Source organism: Scophthalmus maximus, chromosome 18, assembly GCF_022379125.1.
Source record: "Scophthalmus maximus strain ysfricsl-2021 chromosome 18, ASM2237912v1, whole genome shotgun sequence".
Classification (NCBI taxonomy): domain Eukaryota; kingdom Metazoa; phylum Chordata; class Actinopteri; order Pleuronectiformes; family Scophthalmidae; genus Scophthalmus; species Scophthalmus maximus.
In genome coordinates this window covers 16,637,694-16,656,836 of record NC_061532.1, presented here as the reverse complement: position 1 = coordinate 16,656,836, position 19,143 = coordinate 16,637,694, and the positions used below count along the sequence as shown (strand labels likewise).

At 44.4% G+C, this 19,143-nt stretch overlaps 1 protein-coding gene across 4 annotated transcripts; it reads right to left on the bottom strand.

Annotated features, from left to right (window-relative positions):
• Positions 1-58: 58 nt before the first annotated feature.
• On the bottom strand, positions 59-18,241 carry esr2a (estrogen receptor 2a). 4 transcript variants are annotated; one of them, XM_035618024.2, is made up of 9 exons: positions 18,064-18,239; positions 10,640-11,557; positions 9,814-9,995; positions 8,964-9,080; positions 8,502-8,810; positions 6,006-6,144; positions 4,244-4,377; positions 2,590-2,773; positions 1,636-1,980 (listed from the first exon to the last, which is right to left on the bottom strand). In XM_035618024.2, exons 2-9 carry the CDS (start codon positions 11,050-11,052, stop codon positions 1,776-1,778), a joined length of 1,683 nt encoding a protein of 560 aa, XP_035473917.1. In that variant the 5' UTR covers positions 11,053-11,557; positions 18,064-18,239; the 3' UTR covers positions 1,636-1,775. The 4 variants fall into 4 exon arrangements, with proteins under 4 accessions (XP_035473914.2, XP_035473916.2, XP_035473917.1 ...); XM_035618025.2 differs by having other exon boundaries at positions 9,829-9,995; positions 18,064-18,238; XM_035618021.2 differs by lacking the exon at positions 4,244-4,377 and having other exon boundaries at positions 59-1,980; positions 18,064-18,241.
• Positions 18,242-19,143: the final 902 nt, after the last annotated feature.

The window sequence follows — 19,143 nt, the reverse complement described above, 5'->3', positions numbered from 1 at the left end:
GTAAAATTGTTGCCTTTCTTTGAAACTACTACTAAAAAAAAAAAAAACACGACAAAAGTGACTTCATTTTTTTTAATGGCATCTATAAACCACATTTCAATGTGCCACAGTCGTATCTGTACAAGATGTTTTGCTTCATGTCGTGGTGTAAAACCAGAATGAGTGACTAAACACAAACGTACAAGAAAAACAAAGGAATTAAAAAACTGTCTGCAAACTCAAAACCCTCAGAGACACAACGACACGATTCTTACGTTAATGATGACGTCGAACGTACTGAAAAGGTTTGATAATTGACAAACGTAGAATTACTAGTTTACACGTTCATTATTAAAAGATTTCACCAGAAATGAAGCAGGTATGAGATTCTTCTAAGAGCAGGAAGTAGAGCCCGACCAATCGGCCGACATGAGCCTTTCACCGACAAAGCCGTGTCAGCGTTTGTTACATGACCCATATGAAAACTTATTTTACAGAACAAACGACGCAGAAAAGATGTTCACATTTTAGGCTAAATGTTTTTTTTCCTTAATTCAAGTTCTATTAGTTATTTGCATTAAAGTGGGCGGGTGGCGGTTCGATCCCAGCTTCTCCCCCAGGCCGCATGCCGACGTGTCCTTGGGCAAGACACTCAGTGTATGAATGTGATATAAAAAATGTTTTGAAAGCGTGGTAAATAGCAGCGCTGTATGAATGTGCGATTGTGACTTGCGCTGGTCTATAAGACTAGAAAAGCTCTATATAAATACAGTCCATTTAAAATTTTATGGTTAAACTGTAAAATATCAAGCCGCATTTACATATTTTGTCAAAGGTTTGTCATCGGCATCGTCATTTTCGTCACTCCCCGATATCGATATCGGCATCTGCCCCCTTAAAAATCCATATCGGTCGGACTCTACTACAAGTACATGTGCGCATCGATGATATAAAGTAAGACTAGAGGGAACAACACGGCAGACAGACGGACTGAAGGGGGCGCCGGAGACCAGACAGCAGTTCGTATTCAAAGTCTACGTCTGGTGAGCGACCGTGAACTTCACAGTGATCGTGTTCGCCGAAGCTGCGTCGCCTCGACTGTGCTTCACAGCAGCTCCTGTAGCGAGATACAAAAATACCCTCATTCTTATTCTTTCGCCTCAGAGCGGAAACTCGACAGATGTGAGTGCAAGGTTGTGTCGAGGGCAACGGCGGTCACGAGAGAAGAGGGATGTGTGGCCAGCGATTGAAAGCCGAGGACTGAACAGCGACGGATTGCCGGGAGTGAGCTGGCGTTTCACAGCGCCCTCTGGTGGTCAACTAAAACGTCTCGATTACAAATCCGCTCTCTCGACTTCAGAAAAATTTAAGTCGCTGTCGTTTCTGTAAAGTTGGTTTTCTGACTGGAAACAAACACGGATTCATTTCCAATTTCAAGGCCTTTCTCTCCAGCTGCAGCTGTATTATCTCTGGTAAGAACATCTCAGCATCTGTCAGAGCGCTCTCCTGTCCCAATTACTTTGGCAAGTGTAACTCATCGCCTTGCTTCGGCACAAGAAGTGGCTCATTATCTGGTGTAAAAATTCCCCTCTGAGCCTTGAGAGACCTCGCGGCGGGTAGCAGAAAAGACGTGAACGTTGAAAAACTTCTGTTCCAACATGCAAGTCCGGTCGAACTTCTAAAGCTTTTAATCTTGGGACTCGAGAAGCTCACCGGGCATCCAGAATCAGTCCTGTGGATCGGTTTGTGCAAAGCAGTGAAATAACTCATGGCGTGTGGATTCTCCCGTCTGGGGACTACTGGGGTTCGCCTGCGTCCCCGGTGCTGCCGGGGGGCCGAGCCGCGACCTCCCCCAGGTCGGCGCACTCCGGCGGGGGGGACGCCTGGCGAGGCAGGCGGGAGCTGTGCATGATGTGGGCGTCCAGCATCTCCAGCAGCAGGTCGTACAGAGGCACCATGTTCTTCATCTTCATGCAGTGGAGGTGGTCCATGCCTTTGTTGCTGCACAGTTGAGAAGAAAAGCAAATGGTTATTACTCAGTGGGACGGTAGCCCCGCCATGGGGCTGGGTGTAATTTGGGTCAATCAAAATGAGAAGATCTTCAAAAAGTGAGTATTTAAGAAAATCACAGCCTTTTTCTCAACATTCAGAAAATCAAATTTGAACATCACTTGATTGTAATGGCAAACCAAGATGGACGTATATGAAGACGGACGACATGACCGTCCCCCAAAAATGAAGCCAAAACATCTTGATCACCCCCTGGTGGCTGGCGGCAGTATATGTCACAAACCCCGCCCCCTCCGTCTTTTCAACGCTCGTTTCAGTTCGTCAATTTACTTATTGGATGCTTTAAATGTGTTGTGATGTCATGAGTTAAGTAGTCGCCTGCCGATTTCTTTTTTAGACATTGTACATCTGGTCGGGACCATTGAGAGATCTAACTTTGATTTAACTCCATAACCGCGATAGTCTGTTATTTGTGCTCATGACGCAAATGACATCGCCGGCACAAAATGGCGGCGTCCATTAACGGCTTCATTGCTTTTCGTACAGCGGTGGGGGAAGGGACGCGGCGTCCATCTTTAAAATACCGCCGTGGCCTCTCACCTGACGTGGCGGATGTGCGAGAGCAGCATGAGCAGGTGCGCGAGGCGGGTGTACTGCTGGCGGAAGGTGAGGCCGGTCCTGGCGATGGCCCACACCAGAGCGTCCGTCACGGCGTCCAGGAGGTGAAGCAGCTTGGAGCGACTCTGCGGCTCCTCGCTGCCCTCGGAGGAGCTGAGGCACATGTCTGGTACAAACACACAAACACAACGCCATGGTGGACGGGGGCGGAAAAATAAACAACCCGCCAAAATGACTCTGTCCTCCTGTGTGTGGTCATTTGCGCAGCAGACTTTTGGACTTGCAAAGTGCCGAGTTCGCATCTGCCACAACGAAGCCACTGAACGGAATTCAGTTACGAAACGACCAGAGATGTCACTGCCGTTTATTTTTGTATACGTTTGAACAAGAAAAGTACATTTTCATTCGTCCGTTGAAACAAAGTCAGACACTTTGGTAGAATGTCTTATGTAAATCCACTCGGACGTTTTCGGATTCTGCGGATGAGCGGATTAACAGCTATAAAGTCAAACCTTGTAGGCGGATAACAATCTTGACTATTTTGTTATGAGTATCAATATCTGCATCAAAAATATTTTTAAAAAATAAGCCCAAACAATTGACTGAAAAACATTCAAACTCAGTGATTGTCTCGTGTTAAACACATTCATAAACCATCCGGTAGTAATACAAAAGCATTAAGAGAAGTCTATTAATAATCTATTAAATTTTAACCATGACACACGATGAGCAGCCTTCAATAAAAACGTTCAGAATCGTTTCTGCTCTTTCTAGTATTGGTTTATATTAGTATTGACGAATAAGGAATCTTACTAGCATCACTAGCAGCTTCCACTACAAACTATTATACATTTATATAAGGTTATTTATTATTATTAATGTAATTTAAATCTCTTAACTTGTTCTTATACCAACCTTCACATTTTGTTACGAGGTTTCAGCCCTGCTGATACAAAAATCTGTGATGGAGGAGCTGCTGCACAAAAAACATGAGCCCTGTGGAACTGTGGCTGGCGGAGGCAATTAAAAAAAGAAAACCTTAGTGGAGACGTCTGGTGTGAACGCTCCCCGGCGAGGCTCTGACCCTGCTCGTCTCCTGACGGGTACGGCCTGTTACTCAGAGCGTTCAGCAGAACCAATGAGAGCAGAGACTCCCGACTTCACACAATGTTCCCATTAGGGCTGTATTTTTTATTTTATTTTTCACTCGGTAAGTTATTTCGCCGGTCGCCCTGCCAACCACTCCGGAAAAAGAAATAGGATTTCATGCCGAGACGCCAATCGAACATTCGACTGTGGTTTCACAGACTGAAGCATCACACGCACACACACACACACGCATGCACACACACACACACACACACACACACACACGTAGTGCATGACACATGGAGAGAACACAGGCTGACACGCACACACGCACGCACGCACACGTACGTACACACACACACACACACACACACACACACACACACACACACACACACACACACACACACACACACACACACACACACACACACACACACACACACACACACACACACACACACACACACACACACACACACACACACACACACACACACACGTGCACGCATACACAACGCACACACACGCACACACACACACTCACTGGAGTTGAGGAGAATCATGGCCTTGAGGCAGACGTACTCCTCCCTCTGCAGCTTGAGCTCTCTCACCCTGGACGTGGCGGCGATGAGCATATCAAAGATCTCCATGAAGCCCTGGACACAGCTCCCCTCTTCTCTACCGTACAAGGACACGAGCAGCAACACGTCATTCGTCACGAAACTGCTCTCTGACTGTTTGATGCAAGATTTTGTGAAACACAGATGTTTTCTCGTAGGGAGCATTATTGTGATGGTGAGTTAACGCTACTGACGGTTCCGTACCCGAGTACAGTTTGTGTACAGTGTGTGAATGGATGAATGGGACTTTGAGACGAGAATAGCTCTACACACATATACAGTCCTTTAACCAACTACTTTACTTTTTTAACAATTTTTCATTCCATGCTACTCTTCTTCTTCTACACCGGATGGAAACATTGTCTTTTTTCGCTCGACTTGCATTTAAACACAACGTGATAGTTAAACCTTTTCAACTACGACATTTAAAGTATCAATTAGAAGTTAATGCATCGATTAAATGATCCAATAATATAATTCTGAATATTCCAAATAATTTCCCTCCCCAACCAAAAAATTCCTGAAAAGAACTCCGTGACTCGACACTAAAGAGGAGGAAAGAGACGTTGGTCAATTGGTAAACTACAAGCGAATTCATTTACTACAGAAGGTCAGCAGAACATTTAGGCTTTCAGCAATAAGTGAATATTTAACTAAGATTCATTTGAGTTTAAATGTTGTAATTAGTTCCAAACCAGGAACTTTCTACGAAATGAAAAGGAAAATACAAACCTATTAGTTAAAGAGTTAATATACTTAAACTTCTGTACTTTAAATACAAAGTGCCGATAATACTTCTAAACTTTTTTAACTTTAACTTCAATGCAGGACTTTGACTAGTGTTTATGGTGTTGCATCACCGCCGCCTTTAATAAAGCAAAGCAGCGTTCACTGCATCCCTGCAGAGATACGGTACGATCAGACGGTGGCAGCGACCAGGAAACAGGAAGTGCCTCCTTTTTCATTAAAGATGAACGATCCCTCATCAGGTCACAGTCCGATGTATTTAAACCAATCCAATTGGTGTATTTTGCTGAGGCTGTGATTTCACATTTCGACGACCTCCGGTTATGGATTGTGACGAGCGTGCGACGCACTGAGAGCAAGAATCACACCGAAAGTGAGAGTTGAGGAGTCTGTGGTTGGAAAGGAAAAGGCACTCATCAGAACACGGTGTTCCCAGTGAACACAGGACTGGCTGACACGTTCGTCGATTCGAACAGTATTTCCACCATAACAGCGTATTTTGTACTTGACATATCGAAGGTCGTCCTAACACGCAAAACACCGGCGGGGAAACTGATCTGAGATCCGAGAGCAGGAAGAGGAACGAGCGAAAGGAACTCCTCTTATTCAGAGGAGAAGAACCAAGGCAAACTCTAAATATTCCCAATATTCAACATCCGCCACAGTGAAGAGGCAACTCCTGCTCTCACTTTCAGTTTTACCACAGTGGTTTTGGTGGAATTCAACCGGTTAATGACAACCGGGGGTCTGATCGTCTGACTGCTCGTGTTTCTTCAAAAAACGTTTGAATGATGATAATGACGACACTACTGGTTCAGTTTCCTCTTTGACATCGGTCACACCCATCACAAACTGTCGTACCCGAGTTGTACTAAACTTGAATCATCCTGAAATCTTTGCTGGCGACGCGGAGGCGGGTAGATTTGGGGTCAGCGGTACCTGCTCAGGCTGAGGTCGGGGGAGAAGATGAGTTTCCCCGGGTGGGCCACCGACCGCCACATCAGCCCCATCATCAGCACCTCCAGCCAGCAGCACTCCAGCAGGTGCACCTGGTCCAAGAGGCCGAGCTCCACGAACCCTGGGGACGGCACCGTTGGCAGATTAGTACAGAACCCTAGACCGGGGTAGCCAGACTAATACTCGAATCTGGAACCTCACTTTTCGATTTCCGACGGACGCAGACCAAACTGCCCCCGGTCGCAAATGGATGTACCTACAACCAGTGAGGGTACGTTTAGTCAAATGGAGTGGGGGTCCAGGCCGCGAGTCTGCCAGAGCAAATGAAATGAGCTCCCAGAGTTCGCCTGGGTCCCGGGCTAGACAAAACCCCGTGTGCTGCTTGTGATTCCCAGCGCTGGGCAAAACAAGACAAGCAAGGAGCAAGGTCTTTCATATTGCAGTGACTTGATTAATGATGTTAAGTTCTGTTTCTAATATGAAATCCAAAAGGGGCCAATTAGGCTGCTGCAACAGAAAAGATAGAATCAGTAAAAGAGTAGAGATCATTAGATCAGGTTGTGCTGCGCAATCGCTGACTCACTGCGGTGGTATTTCCTACATTTGGAGATAAAAGTTTTATAAATCTGATAATTAGAAGAGAAGTTTATCAAGGTGTCTCTACTTCATGCTTGAAAAATCTGGGAGAATGCTTCGTTTCTCTACAAATGCAGGAAACTGTACGCAGTTGTCTCGCAAAAGACCTTTTAAAGGAGACATATTATGCTCATATTCAGGTTCATAATTTTAATTTGGGTTATTACTTGAAAAGGTTGACATGCTCTGATGGTTTCCTCAGACTGTCCGTTCCCGCTGCTCCTCATTCCAGCATCTGTCTGAAACGCTTGGTTCTTCAAGGCCCCTCCCTCCCATTGAAGCCCAGTCTGCTCTGATTGGCCAGCTGGCTCTCTCTGTTGTGATTGGTCAACCGCTTCTAGGACATGTAGGAAGTGTCGGCCTCCGCTGTCGCTTTTCCCCGCTTTGTTTGGGGGAGTCGGCACTAGCCGCTAGTCGTGCCTTATGCACTTCCGTAACATCGTGACATCACCATGTTACGGTAGTATCTTCCGGAGTGCTGACGAGGCGTTTAAGGAGCAGTGTTTTCCGTCGGGGAGAGGAGCTCCCTTTACCGCGGACTTTGTACTTTTTTTTAACTCTCCAGACATTTTGCATACACAAAAACCTCTAACACACTAGAGGAAAAGGGGAAAGACTGAAAAATCATAATATGTCTCCTTTACAGACGGAGCCAGGCTGTGAGATTCACACTGATCACAGTGATGTCGCCTGCTAAAACAAGGCAGAGAGACGATTACTGTGTCTGGTCGAGATAAAGTGGTTGACTCTGCCGCTCAGCAGACTGATCCGCTCTGCGGGAGAAAACACATGAAAAAAAAAGAAGAAAAAAAATCCGGCATCATTAAAGAATTCCATGAAAACAAATGCGGATACTTCAACTCGCTGTTGTTTTCCTTCGCCAACCAGTCGGGTTGCTGTTTATATCTCATCTCCGAGAGTCTGTCCAGACGGACAAAACATACGCCTTTAAAAGGAATTTCATAAAAAAAAGGGGAATTGAGTGTATTTGCGGAACATAATGATGTCACAGTGACGTTAGCTTTGGATAGAAAAAAATGTCATTACCTCGTTTTATCCTATTAGACATTTGATCGAAATCAGCAAATTAATTCTTGAGTTATGGCCATAAATGAGTTTTGTGGTGGGGGGGTCGCAGTGGGCCTTGACCTTCGACCTCCAAAGTCTAATCAGTTCATCCTTGAGTCTCAAGTGGACGTTTGTGCCAGAAGTAATAAAATCCCCTCAAAGTGTTCCTGAATTTATTGCGTATACAGGAATGCGATGGTATGAGGGTTCACGGTGAGCCTTGACCTTTGACCTTTGACCACCAAATTCCAATCAGTTTATCTTTGAGACCAAGTGGAGGTTTGAGGGAAATTTGGAGACACCGCCCACAGACCTTCCTCAGATATGTCGTTCGGAAGACGTAAAATATAACGTCTCAGGCCGCAGCCGGCACACGACTAAGACCCTAATGCATGTATTTCCCAAAATGTCAAACAATTTCTAACAAATAATAATTTGACCAAAAAAACAAAAGCACATTATGTGATAGTGATAAGAACAGAAATGGTGTGTACACGCATAAAACCCTCAGTGCTTAAAACCAACGAATAATGGCGGATTACAGTTGCCGTTGCATCTTAATAAGCAATAATAATAAAAAATATTCAACATACTGTTGCTCATGCGAGTTGTGACTCTACCGCAAGAATGGGTCATTTAAAAGGTGATATTCTCGATTTTTGTTCATCTCAAAAACTCCCAGACTGACTAAATATACGTGAAAACAAAATGAATATGACTTCCAAGACCTGAGAGAAGAAACTTTATCCCAAAGCGTTGATCCTCGACACATACCTGGAATCTTCTTGGCCCAGCTGATCATGTGGACCAGCTCCTTGTCCGCCAGGTTGGTGAGCGACATCATGACGTTGGCCTCCGTCAGCGGTCCACTCATGTCCTTCATGAGGAAGATATCCGGCGGCTCCGCCTCCATGATCCGCTTGATCAGCTGCTCCGGGGTCAGCGCCGGCGGCTGCAGCTCGATCAGCAGGCCGCCCGCCGGCCCGGTCAGAGCCTTGGGCCCGTTCGCTCTGCCCTGCGCCGACAGACGGGTCAGTCGCCTCGTCTTCGGGTTCCGGTAGGTTCCCTGCTCCTTTCGCATTCCTGAGACGGTGTCAGAAAAATGAAACGTGTTGTCGGTGAGTAAATGGAAGGATTAAAAACAGAGCGGCATATTAATAAATTATATGTTTTCCTGGTTTCTTGTTTGTCGGGGGCACGAAAAAAAAAAGATGAGGTGATCAAAAGGACACTGACCGCACTTGGTCATGCCGACTTCATAGCACTTCCGGAGGCGACACGCTTGGCAGCTCTTACGGCGATTCTTGTCTATGGTGCATTGATTGGTTGCCGGGCAGATGTAGTCGTTGTGTCCTGAAACAGAGAAGAAGAAGAAGAAGAAGAAGATAACACGAATGAAACAAAATAAGAATAACAGAAAAAGGGTTTTTTTGCAGAACAACACAATAAAGTTGACCTCTGACTTAGTGGATACAAAATGTCATCACTTCATCATTTATGAGAAATATTGCCGTCACCATCGTACGAAATAAAAATAAATCTCTGCATTAAGGATCCACAGACACCTGTAGTGTCCACGAAGGATTATTCAGCAGATAACTAAAGTTCACACTGTGGGATTCAACTACAGGCGACAACAACAAAAAAATCCAATATCGCATTTATCATTTGATTGTGGTTTAATTCAACGCAGCAGCAGTATTTCCCTGAGAAACGATTACTTGGTTAGTGATGAGTGTTAAATTCCCTGAGAAGATTTTCGCATTTGCAGGAATGTAAATATGCTTTTGTGATTCGGGAACGCCGTGCATCGCAGTAGGTCAAAGGCTCTGTGAAGGCTGCACTTTGAACTTTGTACCAAATGTGGTGGAGATGCATGACAACAAACGTCGACCTCATGGCGACGCTAGAGGAAGAGTCATCGATCTGCGGGCGTCGCAAACAAAGCAGGCTGACGCCTCGAGCTGAGAACAGCTGATTCTGTTAGTCCACAGCGACGACAACCTTGTGAGAACCCCCTTTGAATTCTACGATTGGACTGTGCACAAGGCCGCCCCGACGACGCACGCTGGAACGGGTACTTTACGTTTTTGCATCTCACCCTGGATGCTCCTCTTGAAGAAGGCCTTGCAGCCCTCACACGACCAGACGCCGTAGTGGTAGCCCGAGGCGTAGTCGTGACACACGGCGCAGTAGTGGAGGTCCGCCTTGCCGCCCGACGACACCACGCCCTCCTCGCCCTCCTGGGAACGCCTCCTCGCGCTCTTGCTGACAAGAGAAGGAGAGCAGTGCGATTATTTGGTTTACCGTTTGTTTTCGGCTCCCTGCAGCCCCTCGTTCTCCAATTTCCTGTGTTATCACATGCGAGGATTTGCTGCTTTTTCCCCATATTTTACGTCACTCTTGGGATTTTAGGCGGTCGGTTGAACAGAAAAAAGCGAATTGGTGAAACCTGGGACGTTTTCACCCCCGTCACCCATTTGTTCGTTTACCAGCAGGATCATCCAGTGAACTACAAAAACAGATTTGCACAAAACTTGGTGGAAGGATGGGACATGATCCAAGAAAGAAAACATTAAAAACAAAAAGGGGCGGATCCAGGGATTTGTCGCCACTTTCTCGAACAGTGCAATCTTTGACATTTCCCAGGGAATGGTTAATGGATCTTGATGAAAGAAAAAAATCACATATATTTAGTTTTTTTTCTCCCCATGATTTTTATGATAAAAAATATGATCGAACAAAGTGAGAGACAAACAAATCAGCAAACAGAGACTGTCATGCAACACAACTTTGTTCATTTGACCTACAAAAATATTCTTTCCCAATATGCCACGCCTGGAAATTACTGTTTGCTCCCACTTCCTGAACCATAAATTAATTTTTCTAAAAGATTAATGCAGCGCCCCCACCTGTTTGTTGAGACACTGTCCCGTGGCGCCAAATCCACCCACGGACTCTGTATGGCCTGGCCGTGCTGGGGTCGGGCCGGGGCGTGGTGGTGCAGGGGAATGGGCGCCCCCATGTGGCCGTGGCCGGGCCAGAACAAGGAGGGGCTGAGCGACTGGTGGACGGACGGACAGTCCGAAATGCTGGGACCGGCGTAGCTGAAGATGGTGGGGCTGTAGAAGGGAATGGTGGTGAAGTCGTGGCCGAGGTCGGTGTAAGGGGACGGGATGCAGATGGGCTTGCTGGCGTCGAGGGACAGCCCGGGCGACGGGGAGCCGAGCATCGGGGCGAGGACGCAACTCCCGACTCGGCCGGAGTCCACCTCCTGGAGCTGCAGCCGGGGCTGGTTCGCCTCTGGAGAGGCGGCGGCCATCATGGCTATGGACTCAGTCTCGGTGTCACGAGATTTACTCCATCATCAACAGAGAATGAGGGCCAAGGATAGAGTCATTTTTTCTTTCTCCCGGTGTCAAGTTCACTGTGAAAATGTCATCTATTTTTTTACAAGTACTGGATCGTAGCCCTGACGGGAAAAAAAGAAAACCCCACTGGCACAGAACAAGGACAAGGACCGGCAGATGTACCTACACAGCCCGCTGTAAATTAATGTGACCTCTGAGCTCACATGGTGAATCCTCAGACGGAGTCAAGTGTCCACACCAAACGTGCGCCCGACTTCGTAATGACTCTGCTCAGTGGTGACGTGTCGACACAGAGCCGATCCCAGTTCTAAATCCTGAGGGGTTGATCATGTGAAGCAATCCAGCAGCTGGTGAACAACAGGCAGGAGCGTGTCTTCACCACAGCTCATCCCTCCGTCCTGCCACGAGTCCCACGTCATCAGGCGGCGGCACGTGGATCCGGCCGGAGACGCGCGGCAGCTGGAAGACAGAGAGGGGAAAACGCTCGGTTGAGTTTTTCTGCAAAGTGATGACGGTGATTCTTCATTCGGTTCGCTCTGGGACGAGGAGCTGTGCCTCGCTCAAATGCAACATTCCAGGAACGTCCACTTGTTTCCTCATGTGACCAAAGCTTTGTACTCTGCACAGCAACACCTGAGCAAGTTCCCACTGCCGAAGACGACCACGAGACGAAAAGCGAGTAGCTTGACCCTTTGAATGAGATTATTGTTCATAACAAGCATCGGGTAATATTGTAAACAATTCTCCTGGGATTTGGCCAAAGTTTAAGAGGTCGCATATTTTTGATTCAACTGAAATTAAATAAAACTGTCATGAACATGAGCAGAGAACTACTGGATCCTAAAGGAAGAAATATATCAAATGGTATTCTAATAAGCAGATTTGAGCAAATTTTTCAGATTTTTGAATTTATAGGGAGAGTGTCATCTCTATAAAGGTCTAAATAAGTACAGATTTGGTTGTTGATGTTTTTAATTTTACATTTACATTAATACCGATGTATTTTAGGGGGACTTTTGGGGTCTATCAGAGGCATTTCTTGACTTTGGTAAAAAATATTTTTAAATCTCCAGTGACTGTCTTGTGGGGGAGCAACAATGGTCAAAAGACCTTGAGAAAATTTTCAGATTTTTCCCGTTACGCATCAGAGAAAGACGATTTTATTGCATGTAATATTTTGTCCAAGCAAAAAACTAATGACGGGTTAAAAATTGAGCGTGTCCTCTGATAGTTCAGACGCAGAACGGTGTAATGCCGTGCGAGCCGGAGCTGCACAGAGTGAAAATCCAGGCCTGCAGAAGGATTGGGAGGAATTCCACCACTTTGAGCGTCGTGCTGTGTCTGAAAAGTGACAGGGGAGGAGAGTTAGATTTATACTGTACTTTAGCGAGAGACAGCTGGAAGCTCAATAAAACGCAACGCACACTGAGATCGAGTAAAAGTCCGGGCACATGTCGGTGTTGAGTTTTCTTTTCACAAGATCTGATACAGCAGGTCCAACGGAGTTAATCATTCCTGGGTGGCAGGAGTCTGTCTCCGGGCACAGTTGGTACATATCGTCTCCAACATTTCTGGCATGGAGCTCCCTCCTGGAAGTTGTTACTGATTCAGAAGACGGGGGAAAGGGGTTCTTGCCAAATAGCTGAGGAGAGCTTTGGTTTGGCCGGGGCCGACAGAACTCGATAATCCTGTAGGAGTAGCTGGAGTCTAACATGAGTAATAATGAGCTCTGCAGGAAAATAGCAGTAATTAAATCCGGCAAACCTGCGAATAGAACCGGTCGCCATTATTTATGCTGAATACTGCAAAAGTGGATTTGCTCCTTTGTGGTGTCAAATTAAAACACGACTGGAAAAACGCACCGGTACAGCTGTGAAAACACTGTGGGGGAATTGATTCTATGGCACTTTTATGAAAAAGTCAAAAGGTATGGCAGTATGACAAATAAAAAAAGAAAAATGGAAACTTAAAGTTGTTGTGTTACTATCCCCCTCAGACCCTGAGGCCATTTGTATTTCTGCGCCTTGAATAAAAAACCACACATCACAGTGGATGTTCGTTCTTTTTGCATTTCTGGATTCAGCTTTTGCTGTGGGCAAATCATGAGTCGGCAAAAACTTACACCAGAGACACCAGGAGAACCAACACCAGCCCAATTTTAAATCGTTATTACAAAATTAACATTCAAGTGTCTCCTTTTACTTTATTTAAAGGGGCAGTAAGCGATTCTAATGTTTTGTAAAAATGTATTATTATGTATTTCCTCACGGTGCGCCAGCTGTCGGTTCTGTGTGCGTGCCGGGAAGAAAAAAAAATGCAGGTTTGAGGCAAAAAAAAATAAAATTGGTGCGGACCGCACCGCACAAAACTGCGAGTGCCGCTTGTAAACATCACTCGTCGACTCCTTCAGAGGCGTGCTAGCTGGTGGTGCTGCAACTCCGCGCGTTTGGCCCGGTGGTTAATGCGTCCGTAAAATCAAAACACAACAGAGAGAGACAAGCTTTCTCCAAAAGTCGCTAACTGCCCCTTTGACCTAAGATGTTTGACTAATTACGCCTACGGCCGCAGTGCTGCTGCTCCCGGCGCCTCGGCCTTCACACGTCCTGAACAGTTTGGGTAGAACATTTCTCTCAGCTGTTACAACAGAGCAACGCTTTCGGGAGCATTTGTGCTTTTCGGTGACATTTCATTTGACCAACGATCCATTTGCTGGCTCATAACACTGAGATTGCGTTGGCAAGTGGGAGGATGTTGGGTTTTTTTTTTTTACCAGCGTCATCCATGGGGTTTATTAATATTCTTATCTGACATCTCCCCTGATGAAATACCAGGAAATCTGGCCTATTCCCCGTTTGAAGTTTAATTGCACTGGTTGCCAGCTCATCTGCTTCAGCTTAAATCACGGCGGGATGATTGATGGTGAAAAAAGGAATACGCCGTCTCGCAGAAAACTGTCTGGTACGACGTATGCGTCCCCGCCATCAATAATGTGCAAGCAGAAATTCAAATCTGATCACACTTAATGTCAGGATGTTGTACATAAGAGAGCCGTCTTCTTCAGCCTCAAGTTTCTAGTGACCGACTCCTAGATCAGATGAGTCACTTTAAGAGATTTGTTTTTTTTCTTTAAAAAGGCATTGTAGCAAGAATTTCCTTCTTTAATTACCATTTGGGGGTAAAAAAAAGAAAAAGCAGATGTAGAGAGTTTTAGTTTCCTTTGAAGCTTCAACTTTCGAACCTCCTCACTGTCACACTGTCCGGCAGCTGGCAGCCCATTGTGGGAGAAAACCTCCCGGATCCTCCCAACGCAACGCTGCTCATCCTGCCGCCGCCGCCGAGGCAAACTCACACAGACAGCAAACACTCCATATAAACCCGAGCCCTTTTAGAGAGAAGTCGAGTTTTGAAAGTGCAAGGTTTTCGGTTCAAGGGCACTGCAAAAGGTGGGAAACGTTACTGGGCCAGTTCCACTGCGCCCATTACTGCTTTACAGAGCTATTACAACAAACACACAAGTTTAACCATTATTGTCAATAGAGAGAGAAACGAGTCCCCCCCCCCCAAAATAATCTATTATGTTGAACTTTGATCCCAAATTTGCCGACTTCCACAACACGTGTCCACTTCGAGTCAGGAGGCAAAAGCAGAAGCTCAATCAGTTAAAAAACAAATAATAGTTGTGGGATTAATTTTATACAGCTGTGATTTCACACATTACGTAACTCTGCTCTCCACTAGAAGTGGGTCCAGAGTTAAAACTGCAAATCAGATAAGCAAACATATTGTGATTTCTCATGTTTCGATATAGTCCAAAGTATCCCAAGTCAGTGGCTTTATATGATTATATGCAAAATCTTTATTTTTTTTTTACTTTACCTCACGCAAACTATTTGCACTATGTGTATCAAAGACAGAGAATAGGTCGTAAGTATAGAAGCTAATATTGAGAAATAGGATTTGAAGTTTAGCCACAAATTTAATTAGCTATATAAGCTGTAAAAAAAAATGTATGCCTTTTTGGCTGATAAAATAATAATAATAAATAATTTGTAGATTTGTTTTTTCGGCAAAAAAAGAAAACCTCTAAAAACGTTGGAACCATGTAATTTTTTGAACCAGTGAGCTGGCTTCATGGATTCATCTTTAATTAAATATATTTAAATGTGATTTAAGGTCTTGTCTGAAGCTGCGTTAGCAATATTGAGACAGCGGCGGAGTTAGCAATAGTGCTACTCTGCTAAGTAGCACTATTAAGCTAGGTTAGCTAGCTTGGTGGAGCTGGCAATAGTGCTACTCTGCTAAGTAGCACTATTAAGCTAGGTTAGCGGAGTTAGAAAGAATGCTACTCTGCTAAGCTAGGCTAGTAAGCTTTTCTGATTAGATTTTAGCTACTGCCTTTTTTCATATATAGTTCAACATATTTCATTACAAAGATGTCGGAGAATTAAAAATGGATTTTTCAATCAAAGGGAAAAGTGGGTAAATTAGCTTTAGCTAAGGCGCACCAGCTAGCCGTAACTAGCCTGAGTGCAGTGAACTGCAGCTTTTGCCCGTTAACATTTACATTGACAAAATCGTTGATGCTGAAATATTTTGTCTGCCCAAATATGTTTTGGCATGATGCATACATTTCGCAAACATCCATGTAGATAATACTCTTTTGCGTGTGTGCACACACACACACACACACACACAAACCCCCGTCCGGCAATTCCTCAAAAATGACAAACAGAGCTAAATAAAGCCGAATCCAAAGAGCGACCGTTCCCAGCCATTAGCCAGCAGTGCACGCCTGACGCACAAAAGCTCAAGGCCATGTCGTTTTTTTTTCCCATCCTTAAAATCTGACTGCCTCCCCTCGAAATCGGGCGGAAACGGATGTGAAACCGCTCGGCGAGAAGACGCAGTGCCTCTGCAACACAGGCAGGGAGTGTGGCGGGCGGTCATGTCCGTGCTGGTTGATGCCAAAGAATGTGAGGAAGAAAAAAGAAAAAACCCTCGTTGAGTTGTTTGCCGTGCTGCAGTAATAAAAAGAAATCATAACTTGACCAGATTTTTTTCAAACGTCCGCCTTTAAACCACCGACAACACTGAATAAAATGGCCGACCTGCTGCGGACAGCGTTCAGATTCAAGGCAACTTCATTCTCTTAACTTCAACTCATGGGCAAGTTGGTGATGTCAGAGGCAACACATGCATCGACAGTTTCGGATCGGAACGAGGGGACAAAGAGCGGCAGTAAATAAATAAATCAAAAATATGATTACAGTTCCTAATAGTTGGAACGAGGGACTTGGCACGTTCTAATCTGCTGAACAGAACATGATCAGATTGGCCGTTGATCGCGTTCACTCTTCCGCTCCCTGAGGAAGCACAAGTCTCTTCGCTGGACAGACTCAGTTTTTTAGTTCGTCACGGACAAAAGTACAGATCTACTTAAGGAAAATGAGACGATGCACGTATTTCATTTCTCTGTCCTCAAGTGACAGTATAAAATACTAGTTCACATTCAAAGTCCAGCAAGTGGGCGTCTCATTGCATTGTTAATAAAACGCTGCATTTCATAGATCGGACAACGACATGATATCAGCAATTGGAGAAAGACATCATCATATCATTTATGAAAGGCAGGTAGAGTGCAAACCATGATCTGACTCCCTGCTAGTTCTGCAAATGAGGATTATTTTCGTTGTCGATTAATCCGTCAATTATTTTCTCGATTCATCGATTAGTTTGGTCCATATATTGTCATAAAATGTTGATTGTGTTTCCCAAAACCGCAAGACAATATTTTTGTTTTGTCCACACTGCCAAGATATTTAGTTCGCTGTCCTGGAGGAACCAAAGAATCCAGAAAATATTCATATTTAAGAAGCTGAAATCAGAGGATTTTGCTTTATTTTTCTTCATAAAAACTACTTGAACTGATTAATCGATTATCAAAATAGTTGGCGATTCATTTCGTTGTCAATTACTTATCGATTGATCCATTAACTGTTGCAGCTCTACTCCCAGGGACAAGAGGGCATCAGGTATATATATATATATATATATATATATATATATATATATATATATATATATATATATATACACATATGTATATATATAAGGAATGAAAATGGGACAAGACACATATGTGGGGTATTTAAGACCTTGGTGCGGGACATAGGTCACAAAATCCTGGCGTATTCTACAACAGTAAACTTTTAATAAAAAAAAATGAAAAATCATTGATCATGTTGCCTAATGTTTAAGAAGTGCTGAGTGTCTCGTGTGATTTAGCTGCTGATGATAGTTGTTTGAATCAACGACTCCCTTTTTTTTGTTTGTTTTTAAGTGATGGTACCTTTTGGGATGCACAGTTCAGACCAGGGTATAACAAGAAACCACATTTGAAGAAATTAGAAGATGGGGGGGGGGAATGAGAATGATTGAGATGTGATGTTTCAGGACACAATTGCTGTAAAAAGACACGTTTCATTTACATCATATTCATATGCCCCATGGATCCATGTGCATTTGCAGATATAATTCTTTGCAAAAATCTGTTTTAAAAAAAATAAGCCTATTCCATCCAGTACAGATCTATTAATGTTTTTTCTACTTCATGCAAACTCTCGATTAAAGTCTGGCTAATGATTTTTGTTCCTGTGATTCTTTTTTTTCCCTGTGATCCATTCTGTCACCTGTTAACCAGCCGCGGCACAAGTCGCACTTTAATTTCTGATGCACGCGCTCCCGGGGCCTTCCGCTTGTTGCGTTCAAGCCTGCATGACTTTGTGTAATAGTAAAATGATAATAATAATGATGATAATAATGATAATAAGTCAGTGTGGGACAGTTAATACCCTCTTCCTCCTCCTCTTCCTCTCTCCCTGCAGCGCTGCACGTCGCCTGCTCGGGACACAAACATGAACGTGTTGCGTTTGAAAACATGGGAGATATTAATATTTATATCTTACCGGAGGCGGCGGCGGCAGCGGGAGGAGAGAAAAAAGTTGCCCCGGGGCCGACAAGAGAGGTGAAGTCCGGCCTGGTGTGGGCGGTGTGGAGCGGGAGAGGTCGAGCTCCGAGTCCGTTCACCGACCGACTGACCGACGCTCATATAAGACTGTTGACTTCCAGCCCGCGGGCGAGCGAGCAGCTGCGTTCAGGGAACCGACGTCAAGCGCGACAGGGTGAGGCGCGCGCAAGCCTTCAGAATAAAAGCCTTTCCTCCACCAACGTTTTGGACTCATCGAATATGAAAAATATGAACACATGTACAGATGAAAATGACTGACACTGGGTTGTTTTTTTTTCATTTACTGAGAAGTGGGTCATATTTTTGGGAGTTTTCTTTTGGGATTATGGCTGGTTTATAAATACAGTAATCTCAAAGGGGTCGAGGATAGAGAACGACCGATATGGATTTTTGGGGGCCGATGCCGATATTGATATTTGGGAGTACAAGATTCCCGATAACGGCACATAGGCCGATATATATATGTATATATATATATGTATATTAAAATATATATATTAGTTCAAGCATAAACTTCATCATAAATAACCATAAATTAAAAAAACAACCAAATACAACTTATAACATCTTTTTTTACATAAAATATAAACATAAAAGCACCTTTAAAGGCTCAAATCAGTTGCCCGATAATATCGGTCAGGTGGTAGGAGAGTACGACTTTATGCAAGAACTTTTTAAAACTAAAGTGTAAAATGCTGTTCCGTGCTCGTCAGAGGTGACGATCTGGTTATGTGGTCACTTTCTGACAAAGGATAAAGTGAACATGTCATCTGGAAGAAAAAAGGGTGAAATGTGTAATCAGAAGATTTAATCCATAATGAAAAATCCCTGGCTTGTGCATGATGTGATGTATTACATTCATTCACAGACATAACGATTAGTTTTTCTAAAGGAACAACCCAACAATCTTTAAAAAACCCAGATGGTCAATTTAACACATAATCACATTAATTTATATCACCGTTTCTAAATTTGAAACAAAAATGGCAGCGCGCCAAGTTACTTGAGTATTAGAAAA